The sequence below is a fragment of the Lipotes vexillifer genome, unplaced genomic scaffold (genome assembly GCF_000442215.2).
Source record: "Lipotes vexillifer unplaced genomic scaffold, Lipotes_vexillifer_v1.1 scaffold170, whole genome shotgun sequence".
Lineage (NCBI taxonomy): Eukaryota > Metazoa > Chordata > Mammalia > Artiodactyla > Lipotidae > Lipotes > Lipotes vexillifer.
The window spans coordinates 1,106,480-1,131,248 of NW_006772326.1; the positions used below are offsets into that span (position 1 = coordinate 1,106,480).

Sequence of the window (24,769 nt, forward strand, 5' to 3'; positions counted from 1 at the left end):
AAAGAGGAGCTGCATGTGGTGGGACAGAAAGATTAAATCTATCAGCCACATTGTCTATTAGGAGAACATAGAATCAGAGTGTCTAGAGTGGATTGGTAACAACCTCAGGCTTTTCATTGCCAATTGTGTAGTGGTCAAGAGCCCTGGCCCTGGAACTATAACAGATGGCTTGGGTTCAAATCTGCTAAATCTTTCCGTCCAGTTACTTAAGGGCTCTGCTGCTTACCAGCCGTTAAGATCTTTATGTAGATTATGTAACCTCCCTATGCCTCAATCTCTACATCTAAAAATGGGAAAATGATAATATGTGCCTTATAAGTTCCTGATGATTAAAAGAGCTAATAAATATGAAGTGCTTAGAATGGCGCCTGCCATATGGCAAGGGTTTCATCGACTATTATCCTGAGGAGATCTTTATCCTACCATGGAAATCAAACCAAGAGTAGTACGTTTTCTGGCCTAAATAGGATTCTATGTTTGCAGAATGGCCTGCTAACCCTAAATAGGATTGGGTATAAATGGACTGTTAGAAATTTCCGATTCATATAATTCTGAAATAAAGCAAATATTTGTATATTTAAATAATAATAAGAGCTAATGTTTGTGAGCATATACTATGTGCCAGGAGCTATTTCAAGCACTTTTTACCAATTAACTTATTTAACTGTTATTTTTGAGTTGAGGAAGCTAAGGCACTGAGAGGGTAAGCAACTTTTCCAAGGTAACACAACTTCTTAGGAGCCAGGCAAGGATTCAAACTCAGGTAGTCTGATCTCATAGGTCACACCCATCCATTGTGATATATCTTTCATCTAAATGTATTCTGCATTTTAGATTGGTTTGTCAGTGTTTGATTTCATTTATTGCAAAACATAAACTAAGAAAAACTAAGTGGGGACTTCCCTGGTGGCCAGTGGTAAAGAATCCGCCTTGCAACGCAGGGGATGCAGGTACGGTCCCTGGTCAGGGAACTAAGATCCTACAATGCCGCGGGGCAACTAAGCCCGTGTGCCACAGCTGTTGAGCTCGTGCGCCTCAACTAGAGAGCCTGCGTGCCACAGCTACAGAGCCCATGTGCCCTGGAGCTGGTGCGCCACAACGAAAGATCCCGCATGCCTCAACAAAGATCCCGCGAGCCGCAACTAAGACCCTATGCAGCCAAAAATAAAATAAAAAAATAAATATTTTTTTTAAAAAAAGAAAAACTAAGTGGAGGAACATTAGTTAAAAATAAAATTTGTTAAAAAAAATTAAATTTATTAAATCGTTTCAGCATAAAATATTCATTTTTCTGTTCTAAAGAACAGTTGCTCCTGGTGTCACATGTTAGAGCCATATTAACTATGATTCTTTTGTGGAATATAACTATGAGTTTGATTTCACCAAGGCATCCAGATGCATGTATCCATTCTTTAGAACTGTTTTTCACTTTCCACCTCAGCTACATTTTTTCAGGGTAGTGTGTACGTAATGTCACTTTATGTGCATTTTTGCAAAATTAGCTACTTTTTCATTTATCCTTGCAAACATTAAAATAATTAGGGTTATATCAAATCCTAACCTGTGAAATGCATGCTTTGTAGGATTTGACAATGGAGAGCACTGTGATAAATTGTACTTTTGCATTCTTCAGTGTAAAAAAGGTTAGATAGCTCTAAAAGTAATCACATTGTTACTCTACTTTGTTGGTGCTAATGTAGCTGGGTTCACTTTTAAAGAAAACTGGGCAAAACTAATTTGCCACTAGATGGAGCCCTGGCTATTTGGGTAGAAATAAATGCAACCAGCAGAACATTAAATCACTCCGTCATATCATGCTGGAGGGCCCCCTGATATTTGAGGCCCTCAGCTTTTCATTGTAGAATGCATCTTTGTTCTTTGCCTGACCTGCAGAGTGACATCACTCCCTTTCTTCCTGTGCGCTGGCTTTGACACAAGCCAGATGGCCGTGGCCATCGGTAGGCGCGCAGGCCGCCTGGTACAGCAGTTGATGAAACAGGATAGGAAGACGTTTTATAGTCAGCTGCAGGAGCACAATGAGGCTGCAGCTTTGCTAAGTAATTACATTTACCGTGCGTACTTTATTCCTCACAGAGAAGGTCACAAGGAAAAAAATACATTTTTATTTATAGTGTTGTGAGGTATAGACCTTTGATCTTTTATTAGTCAGTAGTCTGCTCCAAAGGAATGCTCTCTTTTCCCTGCTCTGCAGTCACTCGAGAAAAATGACATGTTTATTTATGTTTAATGGTTCTTTCAGGCTGTGCATTGTGATACTTACCTTCCCTCTTCCTCCCTTTTGTCTCCAGTTAGTAACACAAAAATGTTTTAGTTTTGTAGTGAGTTTAGTTTGGAGAAATCAGAGTTCAGGCATGTTAATACAAGCAGATTTGTGTCAGATATACTCCAGAATGATTTGGTAAAATATATTACTGTTTATTATGTGTTTGTTCTACGAGGAGGTCAGAAGAGACCAGGAACAGACTTTTATTTTTGGGGGGTGGGGTGAGGGATGAGGGTCAGGAAATGAACGAGACGTTAATTTTATATCCATTTTTGGACATTTAGTAGTTAAGGTCACTTATAATGCTAATTTAAAATAAAATATTGGAAGTTACTGTTAATTTAGTATCTTCCACCTTCATTAGAAGTTAATCTTTGCCAACTGAAAGATTGTACAAAACTGTAAAGAAAATCCTAGCTGAACTTTTCTTTAAAGTTTAACATTCACACAGTTTTGAGATACTTCCAATGATTCATTTCCAAAAGCTTTAAAAAATATTTTTACCCTTTTTAAGGCTAGATTGTGAACATTATTTACAGAATTGATCTAGAAATTATAAATCATAAAATCAAATGAAAATTCATGGTTGATATGCCTTCTTCAAACTTAACACTATTTATAAAGTGAAGCCTTCTAGTTGTCCTTAGGTTATTTGACTCTATTTTTTTTAAATATGAAACTCTAACAAAAGAAATCTCTTAATCTTAACAGTATTTTGCAGTCTTCTCCAGGGAGGGAGATTTGCAAATAATTGCTGGAAGAAGGCAGCGTGGTATGAGGAGAGAGCGGGACTTTGTAGCTGGATAGAACAAGGTTTTCTAATTTTTTTTCCACTGGCTATTTGCTTTGTGCCCTTGGACCTTTGAGCCTTGGCTTCCTCACATATGTATTGGGTGATAAAACCTACCTTCTAGCTTTATTGTAAGAATTAAATGACATAATATATTTATATTTGGCCCTAGACAGTTCCTGTCACTTGTTAGGAACTCAGTAAATGTTAATTCCTTTCAACTGTTTTAAACTTCGTCTCTTTTCTCAACCTCTTGCAAAATGTGTTCACAGATTACACTGCTATTATATAGTGTGTATTTTATTCATAAGATATAAATAAGCCTGGGTTGAAAGTAAGCCCACCATATGAAAAATAGGCATTTGAAATTTATTAGCACTGTGTGTGTGTTCAGTTCCAGATAAAACCGTAACCATCAATTGTGCAGTGAATGTGTTTAACATTTGTGATGTTTTAATTTGTTTTTGTTTTCTTTTTTTGTCTTACTCAGCTCTTGCCCCTGTTCTTTGCCTCTCGTTTTGTTGGTGAAGATATCACAGTGATGTCTGCATTCAACCTGCTGCATTTGGTGACAAAGAGCCAGCCAGTAGCCCTGCGAGCCTGTGGGCTTCCCTCAGGTTGCTGCTTCTTGTACTATACTTAGTAAGGGCACTGGTCCGGGTGGGGGAGTGTTTCTGCTGCAGGAAATGATACACCATAATGCTTTGCTGAATTTCGTTTTTCTTTTACTTGGGCCCTAATTTGAAGACGGAAATTGGTTATAAATCACCACTCTACTTTGAGTAACATTCATTTCCACAGACCTTACAACCCCTGGAAACATTGTCCAGTTTCCTTGCTCAGTATATAATTGTCACTAATATTTCATGATATCTTCTTGTTCTTTAACGCACACTACAATCTGAAAATCGTAATGTTCATAAGAGGCTGGCAGCCTTGATAAGAAACTGCTCCAAATCACACAAAATAGGACATTCATCTCGTTAAAGGATAATGAAAATGCTTTTCATTCTACATGTGGTCATTCCTTTAGAAAGAAAAAATTAAAACAAGCAACTTTAGTGTAATAAAGTTAGTTATTATAAAGAAAACATGTTCTATTTAACAGTGACCAAATAAAGAGAACTAATATAGCATGTGTTCACTGGTTCTTAAATTATAGCCACCACCCTTTTTAAAAATGTGAGTTTAAGCATTTAAACAACTGAGACATAAAAGTCCAAAATTTTATTATGTGCTTATTTCATGTTTAATATTTTAATTTTATTATGAAAATCACTATGGCCAGATATAGTCTGTGAACATTATTGTCAATATTATTTATATTTTCTTTTAGTATACATATCTCTATTACTATACTGTATAAAGAATTTAATTCCAACTCATTAAATATTCATTGAATATTAACTATGAGTGCCAGACATTGTGTGAAGCAGTGAGGATACAATGATAAACAAGATCATGCCAATTTCTTTAACAAGCACAAGATGGAGATGGAACTGTGTGAAGACCATTGAACCATATGGTGATAAAACTAGACTAAAAGTATTTATGCCTGGGATTTTAGGGGAATCCAGAGGATGCTTCTAGCTCTTTGCTTAGGGGAAGAGATTTTGGAAGGGAGGGAAGGTCTCTGAAGTTTAAGGAGGGCTTCATGGAGGATATAGTGCTTGAGTTGAATTTCAGACTATGAGCAAGAGTTAGCCAGATGTCCAGGGAGAGGGAAGGACATTTCTAATATATGAAGTAGTGTGGGGAAAACGTGAAGACCTGAAAGAGCAAAGGTATGTTCAGAGAAATGCAGGTTACTTAATATGGCTATAGCTTGGGGAGGTGAGGGCAAGTAGAAGAGGTGAGGAAGGTAGCCAAATCATGAAGTGCCTTATATGGTGTTTTTAAAAATGTAAATCTTGGGGAAGGGAGGAAGGGGGAGTAAAATGACTTGATTCGCATTCTATAAGGATTATTGATTTAGTATGATGGAAGGTTCAGTGCTGGTTCCAGATATTTCTATGAGAAGGTGGAGATGGCAACTTAATTAAAAGGCTTAATTAGAAGGATAAGGCTTTTGTCTTGAAGCTGTACTTGAATAGTAAACGCGCTATTTAAAAAAAAAAAAGATTTTCTGTCTATTTGTGGTGACTTGAGAGGCCAATGAAGCTTAATGCATGGGGTCCACGACCACTCTTCCTGACACTTTCGCTTCCCCTACCCCGCCATGCCCCTGCATGGCACCATTGAGTATGTTGGAGGAGCTTGAGGCTGGAGGGACTCATGAGGTACTGAGAGCCTTAACAATGATCATTACAGTAGGTTTGGAAAGAAGGGGATAGATAAGAGAGAAATTCAAGTTGTAGGACTGACAAGGTTTATTTGTTGAATTGTATGTAAGCTTGAGGGAGAGCATCAACCAATGTAGTTCCTGTGCCATGTGGAACTTTTCCATAACTATATACTACATATAATAATTGTAGTATGAAAGTTATTTAACTGATACATAACCATGTTTTCCACTGGAAAAAAAAAAACAAACCCAAGATATGAGAGCACTAGCATAGTTCCTGACACCAAGAAGGCTAAGTATTTACAGAAACTTATTAATTAACATGGTATCCCTCGTTATATGACAACTGTGGGATTAAAGTGTTTCATAATGAAATTGTTTAATCAAAATATGTGTCTTTAAATTTTGATATCAAATGATTCAAAGATAAATTCAGCAAAGCTGGTAATGTTTAAGAAGTAACCATTATAGTACAATGCTTAAGCACACAAATTCTGGAATTTGACTGGATCTGAATTCTGGCTTTGCCACTTAACTGGCTGTGTGCCTTGGCTTCCTTGTTCGTAAAATGGGGATAATAATAGTACTTACCTGAAAGGGTTGCTGTGAGAATGAAATAGGTTAGGATGTGGAAAGCGCTTAGAACAGTGGCTGGCATGTAGTAAGCACTATATATAAATGTTCACTAGTTCACTATAGACATCTGTATCAATATACATACATATATATTTTGTATTTTTCTAGTACAATAGACTTTTAAAAACATTTAAATATGTCCCATCTTTCATTTAACTATTTTTACTTCAATCGGAACCACAAATGCACTTTATGTTTGAGAAATAACCATCTCAATCTGTTGTTTTGATCTCTTTATTTTACTTATACATCCTGCTGAACCAGATTCAAGTCCTATAAACATACAACACATTTCTTTTATTCTTCCTATCCAGTACTGATGGAAGCTCAGAGAGACTCGGTCTTTCTTACTTAGGGCTTGTAAACCCATTTTATTTTGATAAATGATTTGACTAGAATAGTATTCCATAATTTCTTAGCCATTCAAGCACCCGGTAGTTTTTAAAGTGTTATGAGACTCAGTCTTCCAGTGTCCACGTATTTTATAACTTCGATGTTAGCAAAATCTTTGTTACCATCCATTTCTCGGACAGGATTTTACTCTTAGAAATATAAATATGTTGAAGAAATTGCTAAGTTTAACAATAATGTGAAAACAAACTATTTAAATTTTGAAAAACAAAAATGAAATGGAAATGGAAATTCTGGTCTTTCTCACTTTATACAAGTAGAAAGGGAAGAGGTCAAAATTGGAGATATAGGAAATTAAGGTAAAAGTTTGACGTCTTGCTTTAATTTACTGTTCCCTGGTCAAAACCCATTGCAACAAAAATCTCTGTAAATCAAAAAGATTTCTGCTCCCTAGCCAGTACCCTACTAATTTTAGTTTTTATTCAATATGAAATAATTCCAGAACTGAAAAATAATTGGAACAGGCTCTTAAAGTTGGTTATAACTGGATTGACCTATATGAAGGCCATATTCCAGAAGGCTGACCTATCAGTTTTCAGCTTCGACTTCCTGTTCTTCTTATTTTTAAATAAGGCATAATTTCAATTTAGAGCTTATTAAGTGCATCTGAGTTATGGTTTGCTCATGTTTGTAATTAAAGGTAATTTTTTTTTCTCTCAGAGCTCTTCTTAATTTCCTATAGCAGTTTCTTTTACGTATTAAAAAGAGCACTGGAATAGGAGTCAGAAAACTAACCACAGCTTTGTCATTAACTTGTGAGACCTTGAACGTATCAGTAAACCTCTCCAGATCTCAGTCTCTTTATTTTTCAAATGAGGAATTTAAATTAGATAATCTATTCAGTTCTGAAATTCTGTGATTTTATGAACTGTCATTGTTTTTACTTCGGCTTTGGGTTAGTCAAATCTTAAAACTCAGTACTAATTAATGGCTGGGAATTTATAGAAAAATCTGCTTGGTTGTGGTGGGAGGACAGAAATATTTTCCATGTTTGAACATTAGAATTCCTTGCATCTAAATCAAGACTGAAGCATTATCTTAGGAGGGATTAGGAAGCACAATTTTATACGTAGTTTCACTGCTTGATAGAAATGAAGTCTAATTGTAGGTTAGACTAGATATCATGGTAGCTTTCAGCCAAGTGAGAGTATTTGTCTAAATAGTACTAATTACAGTGATAAATTGTGCTTTTCTCTAACATCATACACATAATATGTGGTTGTTACTCTTGACTTTAGTGGCATATTTAACAGTCTCCATGAATTGAAGAGCCACACGGCAGTTTATGCAGCTTGTAAAGATATTATGTCATAATATTCCAATGCAGAAATTAGAAGTCTTAAAGACAGAAATTTTGCAAATGGTGTTTGCAAGTCATAGACTATCATCTGTGTAAGTACAGCCCTCTAAGAATCAGGGGCTTGTGGCTCCAGAGCTTAGCACAGTGCCTGGCACTTAATAAATATTTGTTAAATGAATGAATAAACATTTGGAAAGTTTACATGTAGGTGAAGTGATAGCTATAACAGACAGTACAAATTTATTTGAGGCTCTTTTGGGTCTCAAATAAATCTAATGAGGAGGTTAAATTAAAGTTCATAGTTTGGTTGCCTTTTGAATATATTGTAAAAAAACTTTCTCTTTTCTCACTTTATTGCATTAATACAATATGGTAGATTTCTCAGGGATAAATAAATCACATTGTAGCTAAACAAATAACAACAACAGCAAAAAAAAAAAAAGTGGTAACACAGATTCAAAGTATATTATCCAAACTTGCTTTTACTTTTTCTCTCAAACAATTTGAGTTTTGGTGATAAACTGTTTGAGGAAGGGAATAAGTACATATTACACCTACCATGAGAACTAAGAACTCTGGTTCTTTTGATTGCTTTTCTCTGGAGCAAATTAATATTGTTTGCTCTGCTTTAAGTTCTGCATTTGTAAAGAGGAAATACAGATAAGCATCAGAGCAATATCCATAAACAAGGAATACTACTATTCAAGTTTGAGCTGGCAATATTTCATTAATAGCATCTGATATTGTATTTACCTTAAAAAAAAAATTGAAGTCATTGGTGTGTTGTTCACTTACTGAATAGATTGGCTTTCTATATTAGTTTTAATTTTTAACCATTTTGTGTCCTGAAAACACGAACCATTTCCATGTTTTTTTGTGGGTTCTTTTGATAAAAGTTATGGCTTTTCTCCTCCAGAAAATGCATATGTGCACCTATACAATTTTTCATATAATTTCAAGATTTTTTATTAGATATTCTGATACTCATAGGAGAGGTCTCTTTGACCACAGATTCAGAGCCTGCCTTCTAAACACAAAACAGTATAAAAACTCTGGTCAGAATGTATAATTTCCGATTTCTGTATTGATATCACCAATGAAATTCTCTCCCATGTGTTCAGTTTAATGCCTTCTATTCTCCAACTTCACCATTCTTACATGTTCATCTTACCTAACTTATTTATTTATATTGAAAGTGCTTTGGGGGAGTTTTTTTTTTTTAAGAAACAAATGGTTAAAACAATAGACATTCAAATTTCAACTCCCCTAATTCACAAAATAATTTGCAATTAATTGATTGAACGGTATCTACTTTTCCCAGTAGATGGCACTAGATTTACATTCTTTCACCGCATGAAAGGTTATTGATATCATTAGAACATAGGTGCATTGTGAAAACTTAAAAGTATGTAAAGAATATTCAGTTAAGAACACGTGGATTTACAACCACAAATTTTTCTGCTTATATGATTTTCAAACAGTTATTTGTAGAGTGCAAAACCTTTTTCCATTTTCAACAGGATTCCAACTCCCTTGTGCTTGGACATCTCATAGAAATTGTCTATCATGTGTAGACTTTCTATAAACTAAAACACGTTTTCATAAATTAACTTATCTTGTATCCAAATAGCTGATTTAACAGTAATTTATAGTTTTATATGTAGCTAAATTTTCTTCAGCAGACCACCCAAGAATTAAAGAAAATTTCACATTTTGTTTTGCTATGTTTTGAATTTTTATAGAATCTTGAAAATGTTATGAGTTTAACATGTTGACTGTTAAGCATGAATCCTTTTCTGCATGAATAAAAATACTTTTGGAAGCTAAGAAAAATTATATTTAAAATGTTGATTAATGAGTACTCTAATGCAGCTATATTCTTTTCTAAAACAAAATGTTTTAGTAGCTCCATGATATAATAAAGTATTAGTTAATGCTGTAAAGTTGCTGTACAGCGTATGATTATTAGATGAGTTTTAAAATCGTTTGTGCACAAGGCTAAATTGCTATAGAATGATAAATACATCTGTATGAATAAGGTGTTGGGCATATGGTTTGTTAAATGTGGATTTCGTTAATGTTTTCTTAAATATAGAATAAATTCTTCACATACATTAATAATTATAAAATACATAGCAAAATCTAGTAGCAACAGAGATAAAATGGACATGAACAAAAAATAAATTTTAATTTTGTTTGAGAAATTCTCTAATTAACAACTAAAGAATATAAAATATGATCAGTTCTGAAAACAAATGATAATTCTACAGAGTTAGTTTATCTAGACAATATGCACTTTTGGGGAATCATATAGGTAGAATTATTAGAAGTTTATTTATCTAAACATGTTCACAGTAATTTACCTGACAGATCATAGAAGGATTTATTAAAACGAGCCATCTTTTGCTCTTAACAAACACGTGTTTAATGAAGGAGTGGAGCGTGAATGAGAGTTCACAAAGAGTCGCTAATATTGAGGCTAAATACTTGATGAGTATTCATTGTCAGTCTTTTCTAGTTTATAGCTTCGTCCCAAACATTTTATTTAGAGACTGAATTTCTTATGGCCGCTTTTGCTAGATATATTTTAATTTAAAATGCTTTGAATAGATTTTACCGAGATTCAGTGGCAAATTATCTCTAATTATTTTTGTGTCTTTGCATTTGAAATCAACCATCTGAAAATTTAAAATCCCCATTTTATTTATTTTAATTACCTCATTTTTCTCTCTCTTTTTTACATTTAGTATATTTGCACTTGTATTAGTCACTTAAAAATGCATGTTATAAAAATATACCATGGGGACTTCCCTGGGGGTCCAGTGGTTAAGACTCCATGCTTCCACTGTAGGGGGTGCAGGTTCAATCCCTGGTCGGAAAACTAAGATCCTGCATGCTGTGTGCACAGCCAAAATACGTGTGTGTGTGTGTGTGTGTGTGTGTGTATGTGTATGTATACACACACACACACACACACACACCATGTGATGACAAAGATATCAGTTATTTAGGTGATTTTTAAGAGCTACACACTTATAGAATTTAAATTTACTCAGTTACTACTATGGTAAGCATTTCCTTCAACACTAGATATATTTATTGTATTCAACCACGTAATTGCAAGTGAAGAATGGACTGCTGATCTAACTCGCTAGATTACTTAAATTTTAAGCAAGCAAAGATAATCTAAAATTCTATAGCTATAGTTTTTAAGATTTTGTTTTGTTACAGAAATGCATGTTCGCTCACAGAATATGCTCTTCGTGGCATATTCCATTTTGATGTTTAATATTTCTTGTGCAAATTTTAAATAACATCACAGCAAGTTTCAGAGCTTGCTGTCCTGTTACTGGTATTGATGAAGAAAGAGACTGGAAGCATAATCTGCATTTACTAGTTTGTTTTTACCACCAACTTGCTTTCTGGCCCCAGAATCTGTTTTGTACCTTTTATTCCTATTCCTCATCTGTAAACTTAGAATGAAATACACTCTTGTCAAATTGTTCACAGTTAGATATTACCCTCAAGTGTTAACATTATCTGACATTTCCCAGAAATTTATTCTGTGCAACTTTAATCCCTGGCTGTAAGGGAGAATAAACTGGAAAAATATAAAAAGTCAGGGGTGGAACATCAAATAAGTCTGGGAATGCTGATAGGTTTGATCATCAAAATCTATTTCTATTACAGGAAAACCCTTGGTTCCTGCAAAGTGAGCTACAGAAAGGTAGAGATTTTTTTGTCTGTTTAGTTGACTACTCCGTCTTAGCAACTAGAATTATGTCTATCACATAATAGGTGTTCAATAAGTATTTGTTGAATGAATGAATGGTGATGAGCAAGTAGCAGCATCTTCTGTATCAGAATAATGCTACGTAGTAAATAACGTGATCTCTGTTCTTAAGGAATGCACATTCTGAGAAAGATGGCCACTCTGGGTCCAAATTTTGTTATCTATAGAATGAAGGGAGTTACATACTTCGTGTTTTTATGATTCTATTTACACATTTCCTCCTTTGCTTTACTGCTGGAGGAAGGAGTAGAAGAAGTAAGAAGCGTCGTGCTTCTTTCTGCCCAGAATGGCTGACTAGCTTCTTGGATTAGGATTTGAAGTAATGACAATTCTCCTGGAGGATATTGAAGGAACGCGTAGATGTAATTATAATTAACAGGAGGTAGTAGGAGGGGAGGATGGTGGCGTAGGGGTGGGAACAGGCTGTGGGCACATGGGTTAGTGAAAGATGGGCATGTTAATGTAAAACAAAGCATTGGTTCAAGAGAGAAATATATTGAATGAGAGAATTAAATGAGGAAAGCTGCAAATGAGGAGCTTGCTCTCATTAACCAGGTGTGTGACCAGGTCACATAACTTCTTTGAGTTTCTTTGGTTTCCTCATGAGGGCTTTGGACTAGAAGATCATCAGTTCCCAAATTATGAACACTCATTCTACTAATACCCTGTAAAACTGATCCCATCATCAAATGGAGAAACTTTGCATACTACCATGTTTTATAAATTCTAAGATGAGCTGTTTTTACATTTCATCATCTTGGTAATGAGGATGCAGCTTAAAAATTATTTTGATAAGAAAGTATTGTGTCATGGTTTGATTGACAACTCTTTTTTACTTTTCTGGTGGAGCATAAAATAATGGTGCGTCAAAATACCACATGTTCAATAATGCACATCAGCATAAGAAAGTCTGTAAGAAGCCTTCATTAGGAAACCCATGTAACCTAGATTTTCCTGATCTGGTTTGACTATAGAAACTTCTCCTCACCCCTCAAGAGGAACTACTTGTGAACATTTTTTTCAGAGCCAGTGTTTCACAAGATATGTTTTGGGGAATGCTGGATTAGGTAATCTCATAGTCTTAAATCCAAAGAATTAATGGAACACTAGTCATAATAAAATATTTGAAAGTGGAACTCTCGAGAGGTAATAAAGGATTCAGAGTAGTAATAAAGAAAAAAATTTAATCCATCATTTATTTTTTAAAATTTCACTGGTTTATTAAGCAAATATTACTGTTGCAGTTTTTAAACGAAATTCTAAGAAACATAGCCAGAGCCATCATTTAGAAAACATCTTTTAGGAAGAAAATTTAAATAGTAATAATTAAAATGGAGAGTTGAATAAATATTTAAATACAACATACACTTATTTAGGGCTTACTCTTCTTAGGGCACAGTGTGACGTGCTGGGGATGCAAAGATGACCGAAATTATCCCCCAGTCCCTCAAGTATACATTGAATAATTCAGAAGTCTTATGCCTTTTCTTTAGTTATCTGGCTGATATAGAAAACTGTAAATTTTTTGAATTTTTTTTTTCTCCAGAATCTCTTAGATTTTCTGGAATGTATAGCTAGACTCAGATTTAGCTGTCCACTGAGTGGCAATTGCAGACATATTTTCTGCCCATCAAGCTTAGTTAATTTAGATTTTAAATTGGATTTGGGTGATAATGTAATTTTAGAAATTTACAAAGCTGAGCTCTTAGACAACATAAGATTTGTTATTTTCTTTCTAACAAAAGCATACTTGATGCTACATGGAAATAAAATTCTGCATGGTAATCTAAGAGGGGGCTCCTTTCCTTCCTTTTTGTGGGTGGTTACCTCTCATCTCCTCAGTCTGTGCTCCCAAGGCGGTGAGGGAGGATGGGAGAGAGAACTATTTTTTGCAAGTCTTTTTGATTGCATGTGAAATGTAGAATGGAAATGAGCCTGTCTGTTTTAAAATTTTTTTTTCTGTACTGGCTATGATGTTCTAGTGAAGACCCATACTGGAAAAAAAATTAAAAACAGGGGAACTCTAACTTCGTCAGACATTTCACATGCAATCAGATAGACTTGAAGTTAAGTAACTTTCTCTTCCACTGTTGTCACTTGATGATGGCAGTGCCTTTAAAACTTCTCTTTTTACTCATATGCTTTGCAAGTAAGAAAATGCTTTTTGGATCAAGACATGTTTTAAATATTTCCCTAAACTCTCGTCTTTATGGTCCACATTAATACAAAAGTCACTGCTCTTGTATTTGCATTACATTTTGAAGTACTGATGAGCACTCTTTAGTTTTATTTGCTACCCTTAGAGAATGCTGATAAAATGACTATCACGCATGTATTCAACAATTAAACATTTGTAACCCACAAGTAAAAGAAATGCAAAATGTGGTTTCTGTCTTACAGAGTTCATTCAGATGAGTGTATCATCGGATGAATGTAGTGGTAAAGCTCTCTGTTGTCACCTCTCAAGAAAATCATGCAGCCTTACAGATTACTTAATATCAAAGGCTAGAATTTAAAATCATATTAATAGGCTTTAGATACTGTGGCAAATACATTTACTCCCATTGACTTACAGTGAGAAAACATTGGCATATTTCCCCTTTAATTTTAAAACTGCCTTATTTCTCAGCTGCCCAATTTTCCCTCTTCCAAATCAGAATCTACATTTTATCTTGGCTATTTTGCTTTGTTAAATTAGCTAATCCCACTTACATGAAAGACTCTTTGATTACCACCTTGACATTGTACATATTTGACCACACTACATCTATCAGCTTGTCTGGATGGAGTTCTCTTCCCTATTTGAATCTTCTCTGGCCCTGTGACCCTGTAGATGCTGCTTCTGCAAATAATGTGAGTTTTCCATATCCCAATTATAATTGGACCTAGTCAATGTAGGTGGGCAAAGTTTAAGAGTGTTAATGTCTTCTTTGTTAACTCTCTTTACACAAAACTTTGCATATATTTTTACTATAAGACTGCACATTGTATTGATTGTTTTTCTTATCTTTTCTGCTACAGTATGTGCTCCCTTAAGGCAGAAACCTTGACTTATTCATTTTTAACTTTCCAGTACACATCACAGTTCTTAATTCACTGTAGATGTTTAATAAATAGTTGTAGAAGGTATGAATTAATATTAGGCTCAAAAGTTTATGTCTTCAAAGAATTTATAATCTGGGAAAATAAAGCAGAAACAACTGACGACATTTGAGAATAATTGCAATATATTATATTAGCTCATGTAAATAGTACCCTGCAGGGTAAATACACTAGTACTAAGGATATTCAGATGGAAGATCAGAGTAGGGGTGAATTTATCAGGATATGTAGACTTGGAAGGAAAACTTCCTTGAAAATATTTTCTTAGTTTATCTATTCAAACCTTCAGTATGGAAACCAGAAGGCCAATTTTATCATTCAACTATGCACCACTAAACCATATGGTCTTGTTTAATTCAAGGAGTTTAAAATGGTGTGTTGCCGTGGCATGCTTATACGTCCATTAATGTTAATTAGAACTCTGTGCATGCATCAGTAGAATATAACTGAAACTGCTCTGTGGAACTGTCTTATATGAAGTAATAGAAAAACAGCAAGAAGGCATTAAATGTGATTATTACTATGAGAAATAAAGATATGATTTTTCTCATATAGAAAGGAAAACAAATCCTTACCTTAAAAAGAAACAATTGTCTGCTTTCTGATTCTTAAGATCTAGAGTTTTTGTTTTTTGTTTTCCTTTGTGTTATATTTAGGACTTAGAGGACAGATGAAATTAAACTGAACCTAAATGTAAAAATCAAGAATGTTTTTAAAAAATGGAAACTGAGTTGAGGTACTAATTTTATACTTTCTTTAGTTATGGATGTTCCCTGCTACCACCTGAAGTGGAAAGTTATTGAACTGTCTCCGAAGGGTAAAAACATTGTTTGGCCAAAGGATTTTGCTCTCTAGGCCTATCAAAAATTCATCACCAAAGAATGTCTGTTGAGTATCTTACACATGGCTCCAGGTTGGGAATGATGTTCTGTAGTCTGAAATGGATGACATTAAATACATAGAGCAAATTAGCAGAGACCGCGTGTCTAATTCTGTGTTCAACGTTCAGCCAAGTACTCTCTGAGAGCTATTTTGAGTATACCACTTGGCTTAAAGGATTTCACTTGGAAGAAAGGAAGGTAATGTCAGACAATGTCTGTACTAAGATATGCAATTGTAAATTTCCAGATGTAAAAGCATATTCTTTTTTTGTTGTTTACCTACTCCATTCATATTCAGGTTTTAGTACTTGCGTTGCAATTACTTGTCTCCATCTCTACCACTGGAGTATGAACTTTTCAGTGTATTCATCTCTTGCATTGGCCATTTGCACTGGGTGTTCAGAAAGCTCTCCTTTCTGATAGCAGCATAGTCAACTTCCTCTCCTCCTTAAGGCAGGGCGGTGCTCAAAAGTCACCTCCCTCAGTCTTACCTTGACCACTCTATTTAAGGTTACAGCCCTTACTTCTAGCACTCCCAGTCTTTTTGCCCTGCTCAGTTTTGCTTTTTTCCCATCCTGTACACTTATCACCTTCTAAGAGGCTATATAGTTTTCTTACTTATTTTCATTGTGTTTTATCTGTCTTCCCCTACCCCTGCTGGAATGGGAGCTCCATGAAAGTAGGATCTTTATTTTGTTCACAGATATATCTTAAGTACTTAGAATAATGCCAGCATATAGTAGGTGCTCAGTAAGTAATTATTGAATGAATGAATGAGTATTTTTTAGCACAGTGCCTGGCACTCTGTGAACACTCAACATTTTTGATGACTTAAAAAACCAGTAAGAAAAATGTCAGATCAGTGGTCCTCAAAGAAAGTCCTACAGCCCTAGTTGCATGGAAACCAGAGGACTGAAGCCAGAGTGGCATGGCATCTTAGATTGTATGTTAATCTCAGGAATGTTTTTCCTGTATAGGTCTACGTTGAGAGAAAAAATCAGAAAAATTGAGCATGCTTCTACAAGAATGGAGCTTTTCTTTCTTGTGCTTTGCATTTTTTTCTTAAAGCCTTTATTAAATTACTAGAGTGCAAAACAAACAAAACACAAGAGAAAAATGGTTCATGGCATATAATTTTATATTCTATTATAAAAATGGACTAGATTTTGTTTTTATAAATGCCCACCTATTTAGAAATTCCTAACACTATGACATCTGGGATAAAAGTTTCTTTAATTTCCCAGTATGACAGACTAATAACCAACGGAAAATTATAATTTATAGTGAAAATTAAAATACACCATTTTTAAATATAGTAGTAAGATATTTCAACATGAACTTTACTGTTTTAACCTAGTTAATTCAAAGCAAAACAAGATAGTCTTATCTCTTATTCACTTATTATTTTGGGAAGATACTTAATAGTTTCATTTTTTCTGATCCTAGGACCAAAATTAAAGTTATGGGATCTTTGGATTTTGTTTTGTTTTGATTTTTCGCACTGAAATATAAGATTTATGACTTAAAAGTGCTCTAAGATTTAGTTAACAGATTTGATTTACTTCTAAACAGGACTTTAAAAAGCCTTTCAACGTTTTATATACTTTGTGAGAATCCCGTTTGAACCTCGTCACTGACCCTATGCTGAAGGAATGAACACAGAGAATACAGACATTGGCTAATAGACAAATGTTTTTACTTTTCTGGATGTACTGTAGTGATTATTACTTTTCTCTCTTATTATCTTAAGTTGTTAGTGATAGTTTTCAAGCTGAAAGTTATTGCATAATTTAAGAAGAAAGAAGAAATTTGTAGCATAATTTTTCCATGGGCATTGCGGTCAGATAGCCTGGGATTTGAGTCAGTATATCTATTTGCTGTTTGTCCTTAGTAAGTTATGTTATAACCTCTCTGAGCCTCAGTTTCTGTATCTGTAAAATGGGTGTGACATTTACCTCCTAGAATTATTGAGAGGATTAAATGTAGATATGTGAAAGTGCCTAGAAATGTGCCTGGCACATAGTAGGCACTCAAATTTTAATTTTCTTCTCTTCTTTCAATTGTCATTTTAATCATTTTTAAAGATAACTTGTGAGGAAAATACTGTTCTAAGGGAATTACTATGGAAAAATAATTACCAATAAAATATTGCAGCACACTGAAATACCTGATCTGGTTACCTTTTAAAATACAGTTTTAACTTCAGAATTCACTGTAATCAAAATGGTAATATAATACTGCATTTGTTTAGACAGTGTTTGTTAAGTGCTAATTGCTATGATCCTTATAGCAGACCTCTGAGGATGGTAGCACATAGAGAGACCCATTTGTCTAAGGTCACGTGACTAGGAAGCAGGCAAGGCAGAAAGTGAACTCCAATTCAAGACAATACTGGCTTTGAGGCAACAATATGGAACAAGCTTTGATATAAAAAGAGACTTTGGGCATATTTTAGCAAATAAATGCCCTTGGATAGGGTTCAAGGTGGGTCTGATATATACCAAAGTTACTCTGTATGGAATGGTGTTATGATTAGGTACCAAAGTGGCAACATTACCCTCTCAAATATGCTTTGTGTTGCGTGTATATACACATAGGCTCACTTGTGGCTTCGAAGTACTCTATTAACCATTTAAATAAAGGAAAAAAATCTTTCCCTAACATACTTCTAAGCCAATTTAGGGGTCATTGAACAGATGTCATATAATACTAATGTTAAATTACCCTGTGTAATAAGAAAATTACAGTACCTAAGTGAAGATAGTAAAGGGAAACCATCCAATGAATTATTCTAGAATTTCAAAATGAAATGATTTCTTTGAAATTAACAGTGGCACCACATGACTTTAGAAAAGTGAGTCTGATAGGGAAAAGGGAAATTAGAGACAAAAGTGAAGCCTTTCTGTGTTTATATATGCCAGTTTTTGGTTATGATGCTAGGAGAGCTAATGTAATAGTACAGCTTTCAATTGTCCAGGAAGTATATTATTATTAAACTATGTGGCAAGAAATTTATTAAAATCTGACTAACGTTTCATTGTTTAGTGTTAAATCACAATGGTTGTTTCTAGTCCACATATACTTCCTTTTGCTATTAGGTACACTTTAAAAGCCTAATTATTTTGAGAACATAGTATGACCAAAGAATTAAAATGTACAAAGTTTGACAACTTTAAATAAACACTAGCATTTCTTAAAGAACAAACCTCACTTACAGTTAGGAAACAATATTTATATTTAAGGTTGAAAAGCCAGGATGTAGGAAAATTTTGCTAATTTGGAAGATGACCTTTAAGTGCACCAAAACCAAATAATTTGTAGGCTATGACATAGGGCACATTCCTACAAAATTTGTGTGAATACTGCTTTAGTGGTTCTTGAAAGACAAACAAAGAAAGCTGGGATGAAATCTTTATCCCCCTTACAAATAAGACGGAGACTAACAAAAGAGTACAGCAGCACTCTTTCAAAGCTTGCCATTAAAACGAGGTCTCTGTAGCACAGCTAATGAGATGGTTCATAGTAGAAAACAATCTGTTTTTAAGAATGTTTAGATCAAAAGTAATTTCTAATCTATGAAATAAAGTTTTTTCAATACCCTTCATTCACCAGTGAAGCTTTTATGTTTGTCTTATTTACTTCAATCAGATGTTTTCAATTTTACCTTTTTTCCTTGTACAAATCCTTGACATGGTTCGTCAATACTGACCAACAGTTTTATTCTTTTTCTTCAGAAAAGAGAGATTTTTGAGAGAGGGAGAATGAAAAAGAGAGAGACATCTTTGCCTAAACGATTTGCAAGCATCTGTGCTTTAAGCTACTTTTTATGAACACTCCTTAGTAAATGACTCAAGGTAAAAAAGCAGAAAAGCATCCAATGTTAGGAAATTGCAATCCAATACCATGTAATTTAAACCTGCAGTTGCTTCTCTTGTACTAAATGACATACAGATGGGTAGCTTAGTTCTCTCGACTTTGGGAACACAATTGGCCTTTTTGTATGAATGAACATATATTAACAAAAATATTTTAGACAGAATTGTTTAATTCTAATTGTATAGATTTTAATTATCTATGCCATTGGAAAGAAGAATTTTAACCAAGTTATTCTGTCATGTTAGATTTGCAATTAATGAATTTGGGGGGATAAAATCCACGAAGATACAACCCTTTCAACATATAAAGCAATAAAAACAAAAAGTTACTTTTTAAGACATCTATAGCAAATTGAGCAGAAACTCACCTATCACAGCCAGTTCTGCATTCAAGTTGTGGAGAGGCTTGTTCTGACAGGACAAACATTTCTCAGGGAAACATTTCTATCTCTTAGAAAATATTAAAAGTGTAAGTAGTAGGTATTTGCATAAAGCCTAGTGTAATACGGGGTTCAGTGAGATGAGAGACCAACATGCCATTAGTGTGATTTGCCAGCTGTTCCTGTGGATCTTTTCAGGCCAGAGCAGGGCCAACATTCTTTGTGGAAGGTCAGAAGAGGCGCTATTTGACAACCCACAGGCCTACTCAAAGGTGTGTTTTGCTGTTCGGCTCTGGTTTGCTCTTTTGCTGCCTCCATGTTTTCTTATAGAGAATCAACCACTCTATCTTGGTGGCCCTGATTCTGGAAGCTGATATCCTTCTTCAATCCCACAATCAGAGTCAGTGGTTAGTTAAGTTTCTCCTGTTTTAATTTCAGTGATCTCGTATACTGTGACATTAGGTGCCTTGAAAGTAAAAGAAGTAGAAAGCATTTCTATTCCTAAATCACATTTCTTTTATGTTTCAAAACAAATTGAGTTTAATATTTGGGGAACTAAGCAAGCTTTCTTTCAGTAATTTCGTAACATGGTAGGAAATTTTTGCATGTGGTGACATCTGCGTGCCTCTTTCTCACTGTGATGGAAAAGCAAAGAAAAGCAATTTTACTGCAGTGAGTAAGGGTTGCCGTGTCTGGAGTTATTGATCATCCCGTGGTACTCATGGGGGATTGGTTCCTGACCCCCTGCAGATACCAAAATCTGAGGATGCTCAGGGCCCTTATATAAAATGGCATAGTATTTACATATAACCTATGTACATCCTCCCTTATACTTTAAATCATCTCTAGATTACTTATAATACCTAACACAATGTAAATGCTATGTAAATAGTTGCCTTAGCATGGCAAATTCAAGGTTTGCTTTTTGGAACTTTCTGGAATTTGTGTGGGGGGGAATATTTTCCATCATGTTTGGTTGAATCCATAGATGTGGAACCTGTGGATACAGAGGGCCGACTGTATTTCTTTTCAGTCATTTGTTCAGGTAAGACAAAATACCCCATATAAGCGGGTATTGTCTGGACATTTTATTGCGGTCTGTGTAAGTTGAAATAAAAGCTAACATTGTTATTAGAATCTAATTAAAATTATTTTACCATTCAAATATATTTAGCCAGTGAAGTCTTTCTAAGTATACTTTATAAAAAGAAAAATATAGGTCTCTAAATAAAATCACATTCACTTTTGCTTTTCTTTGTCTTTCCTCCCTCCCTATTTTTCTCTTTCTTTGGAACTTCTTGAATCTGCATTAGTGTAAATGCCTTCTCCTGCAGTCTGTTAAATGTTTCTTGCTGCCCGTTTAAGCGTGGTAAGATACAGTCTTGCAAGAGATATTTGTTTTTAAGGACTCTTCAGAACCTAGTGAAGCCTCTGACAGAATCACAGAGAATTCCTAGCTGTGGAAAGATACATCTTTAGGGTTCAATAAACAAATAGGATAGTATTTAAATCACCCAGGTTGGAAATTGAATGAGGAAGGTTTCAGGCTATTCTACTAAACGAATGGAGAGTTATTGTTTAATATAATATGCCCATCCTCTTATATATACAGCATAAATGCTTATAAATAGAGTTATGTTTTTTGAATTCATTTGAAAAAAAAGAAATTCAAGGTACTGGGAGATGTAAAGGATGTATTCCCACCTTGTGAATGTTCAATGGGTTTTTACTGTTGCATGCCAGCAGCTTTGGCTATAGCACATTGTCAGTGCTCCAGTGGAATCACCTGAATCTTGAGTACCATTCTTTTTAAACTGAGAGAAATAGCCAGCTGCAGTTCAGGTAAGTTTGTCTAGTGTGTTAGGGACTGGCCTGGTCATTGACAAGTGACTGCAGAAGCTGTGCTGTGACGGCCAGCCAGAGCAATTATTTAGGATTCAAGCTAAAAGTCCTCCTTCTCCCACATCCTCTCTCTTTCCAGGGTCATGTAGGGATAAAAAGAGCTGTAAGGTGGTCTTTTCCCAGCAGGAACTGAGGAAGCGGCTGACACCCCAGCAGTACCATGTCACTCAGGAGAAAGGGACCGAAAGGTAAGGCAAGCTTATGAAAACGCCATTAAGCAAGAGCTAGTTTTCTTCATCCTCCTTATCCCCCCGCCCCACCTTTGAATCCTCTTCCTTGCCACTTAATTTAAAGGATTCTATACTTATTTGCTAAAGTCTACAAATTAGTATCCTTGAAAAGGTTGAAAATGGTATTGCTTAGATTAAGACTAAGTTTTATTTATTCTTTCCCCCATTTAATGAACACTATCTTTTGTAAAGTCACAAGGCTTTTGTTAAGGGCCTGTTTCTAGTTTACTACAAAATGTGTGGAAGTAATAGCGATTTAGGTACATTTTTTGGGAAGACATCAGAGTAAGCAAAACCATGAGGGACATGGCACTTTGCCAGGATACTGAAAATTTGAAGGTGGCCATTGTAAGTATAGACGTTTTGGCTGCAAAAAGAAGGTAGCATAATTTAGTTCCTTTCTACCCCACTCCAATTTCTTTTTGAAGCACATGTGGAGAAAGTATTTATTGGCTCATTTGTGGTTGGAATGTCAAAAATTTTCAATAACTGCCCTCACATGGCTTTGGTCCTTGGAAGTTTGCCCTAAGTCCTGAAAAAAGAGTTTGTTCACTTCCAAGACTGTTTTTAGTGAATAAAGTCTCTCTCAGCTGATTCCAGCTCAAAGGTAACTTGCCAAAGTCCAACCATTTTGTTGTCTAATTTATACCATGGAGCTTGGCATAAGGCTGTAACTTACCTCTGATCCAAATTTATTAATGATGTAACTTCTTGTTTTCATTCATGAACTGAAAGAGCTCTTTACCACACGTGGGGTCTTTGTTAATAGGCAACACTGTCTTCCTGTCACAGTATATACTATTTACTGAATTTACCAAATGCTGAATCTCTGACAACGTACACCTTTATTGCACAATGAGTTAGCGATGGACTTCGGTCTTGGTCCAAGTCATCTACCCGTCCTGTTGTGTACATGACTAGCAAAATGATTTAATGCACACAAACAACTAGAGATTAGGTCATTCTTAAAAATTCTGTTTATAAAAAAATTGGACCTCATAAAGAGGGTGAAAGGATAATAAAAACAAGCTGCAGAGCACAGACTTTTTGTTGGGCTAGCACAGCTGATTTGTGTTAGCTGAATGACCTCCTAGCCTTTAAGATTGTTAACTTAGAAAAATATTCCCTTAAAGCTGCAATATTCCTTTTCAAACCAAAAAATAAGACTCCTTCCACTGGAAGTGTTGGACCCTTCTGCATTTTCTCGTATATACTCTTGGACACTGTAGAGTAGCAGAAATCTTATGTAATAATGTTTTTTTCTGTGAATCTGAACTACAGGCTTTTTTTTTTTTTAAATAGGAAAAAAGTTTTCTAAGCATTACATAACTAGATGGCCTGATTTTTTAAAAAATTTAACCCACACTAGTTTGGAGTTGTTATATGCACATTTTATTATACAGATTTGAAATGTATTAGTAATGTTCAGATTTCCATATGTTTGGTCTGTTCTCATTTTAGGACAAAAAGCCCTTGAAAGTTTTCTTAGAAAAATGTATTTTAAGCAAATAAGTTCTATAAGAAATAATGCTAACTTGTTTAATTAAATTTTTTTATGCTCTGTTTATTGTGTGTCAGTGCCTTCGAAGGAGAATATACACATCACAAAGATCCTGGAATATATAAATGTGTTGTTTGTGGAACTCCATTGTTCAAGTAAGTATGTTAAAAACCTATGGATATGGACAAATCACAGATGGCAACAAACTTGGTATTGTCTGTTCACATTAGAATCGTTCCATTACTAAATTTTCTTTTTTCTAATTTTTCTATTCCCCCCCGGCCCCCCACAAAACATAAGTAATTATTGACTTTCATGATAAACTGCCAGTTTGGTAGACTGGCTGATTTCTCATTGTTTGGATCTTTAAAATACCTAACGTTAACTTGTTCATCTTAGTAACCATGGTGCTTAGCAGAGCTATAAATGAGATTTTGGTGAACGTAGAAATGTCTATGTATTTATTGATTTTTCTGTCATCAAGTGATGGCCCTAAATTTATTTATTTGACCATGATGGAAGTTCTCTGTGTGCATCTTTCAGATTGAATAGTATCAACCAAGTTGATTATTCATACTTCTGCAATGAAGGGCAATAGCTGTATTGAAAATGAAATGGGAAATTATAGATATTTATACATATTTAAGTAAATTACATACTCTGAGTTTTGCATTAGTCCAGAATCTTTATTTTAAAGATCCCAATAGTTTACTATAAAACAGGCCAGTACATAGACTTTTTCAACAGAATAGTTAATTCAGACAGTGTATTCTGGAGATTACGGATCTTATTCAAGAAAGAAAGCTCTTTACTAAAAATTTATTTATGTAGGTGGAGAAAATCCTAGAAGCCCTGTACTTCCCATAGGGATGCTGATTTGGGGGAATAAAAAGAAAGAAACCTTAATTGAGAGTAAATGTCATTTATTTAAAACAGAATTACAGACTTCTTAGGGGAAATGAACAAACAAGAATCTGATATGTGTAGCAAGTAAAACATACTTAACATCTCTCCACAAATGTTTCCTTTTGAAAACACTAGCATTTACAGATTTCCCAGAAATAACAGGAAACAGTAGTTTCCTTGAAAAAAAATTTTTTAAAGTTTAAAACCTTTCTTAACTTGCATAAACCTTATTGCACATTAGTGTTGGTTGAGAATCTGTTCTGAATTCTTACATATTTATTCCTTCTGTTAAAAAAACCAGCCCTTCAAATTGTCACCCATTTCCTCTCAGAAAACACACGTCTTTATATTTCAACACCTTTAGTTTGTGTCATAATAGTTGATATAACACTTAAGATAGTTGCTGAGCCATGTTAAACTTGTTAATATCCCAAATGGTAAAAATTGGCCACATCTCCTTTGCTTTTTGTTTAAGATTCTTCATTTCTTTCCCT

The 24,769-nt window shown here is 34.6% G+C and overlaps 1 protein-coding gene across 1 annotated transcript in view; it reads left to right on the top strand.

The window, feature by feature from the left end:
* MSRB3 (methionine sulfoxide reductase B3) overlaps positions 1 to 24,769 on the top strand; it is a 160,975-nt gene that overhangs the window by 28,511 nt on the left and 107,695 nt on the right. Inside the window, exons 2-5 of the mRNA XM_007447385.1 lie at positions 1,894 to 2,057; positions 3,565 to 3,691; positions 21,718 to 21,826; positions 23,447 to 23,524. Coding sequence (XP_007447447.1) covers positions 3,616 to 3,691; positions 21,718 to 21,826; positions 23,447 to 23,524 — 263 coding nt within the window. The 5' untranslated portion in view covers positions 1,894 to 2,057; positions 3,565 to 3,615. The remainder of the gene's footprint in view (positions 1 to 1,893; positions 2,058 to 3,564; positions 3,692 to 21,717; positions 21,827 to 23,446; positions 23,525 to 24,769) is intronic.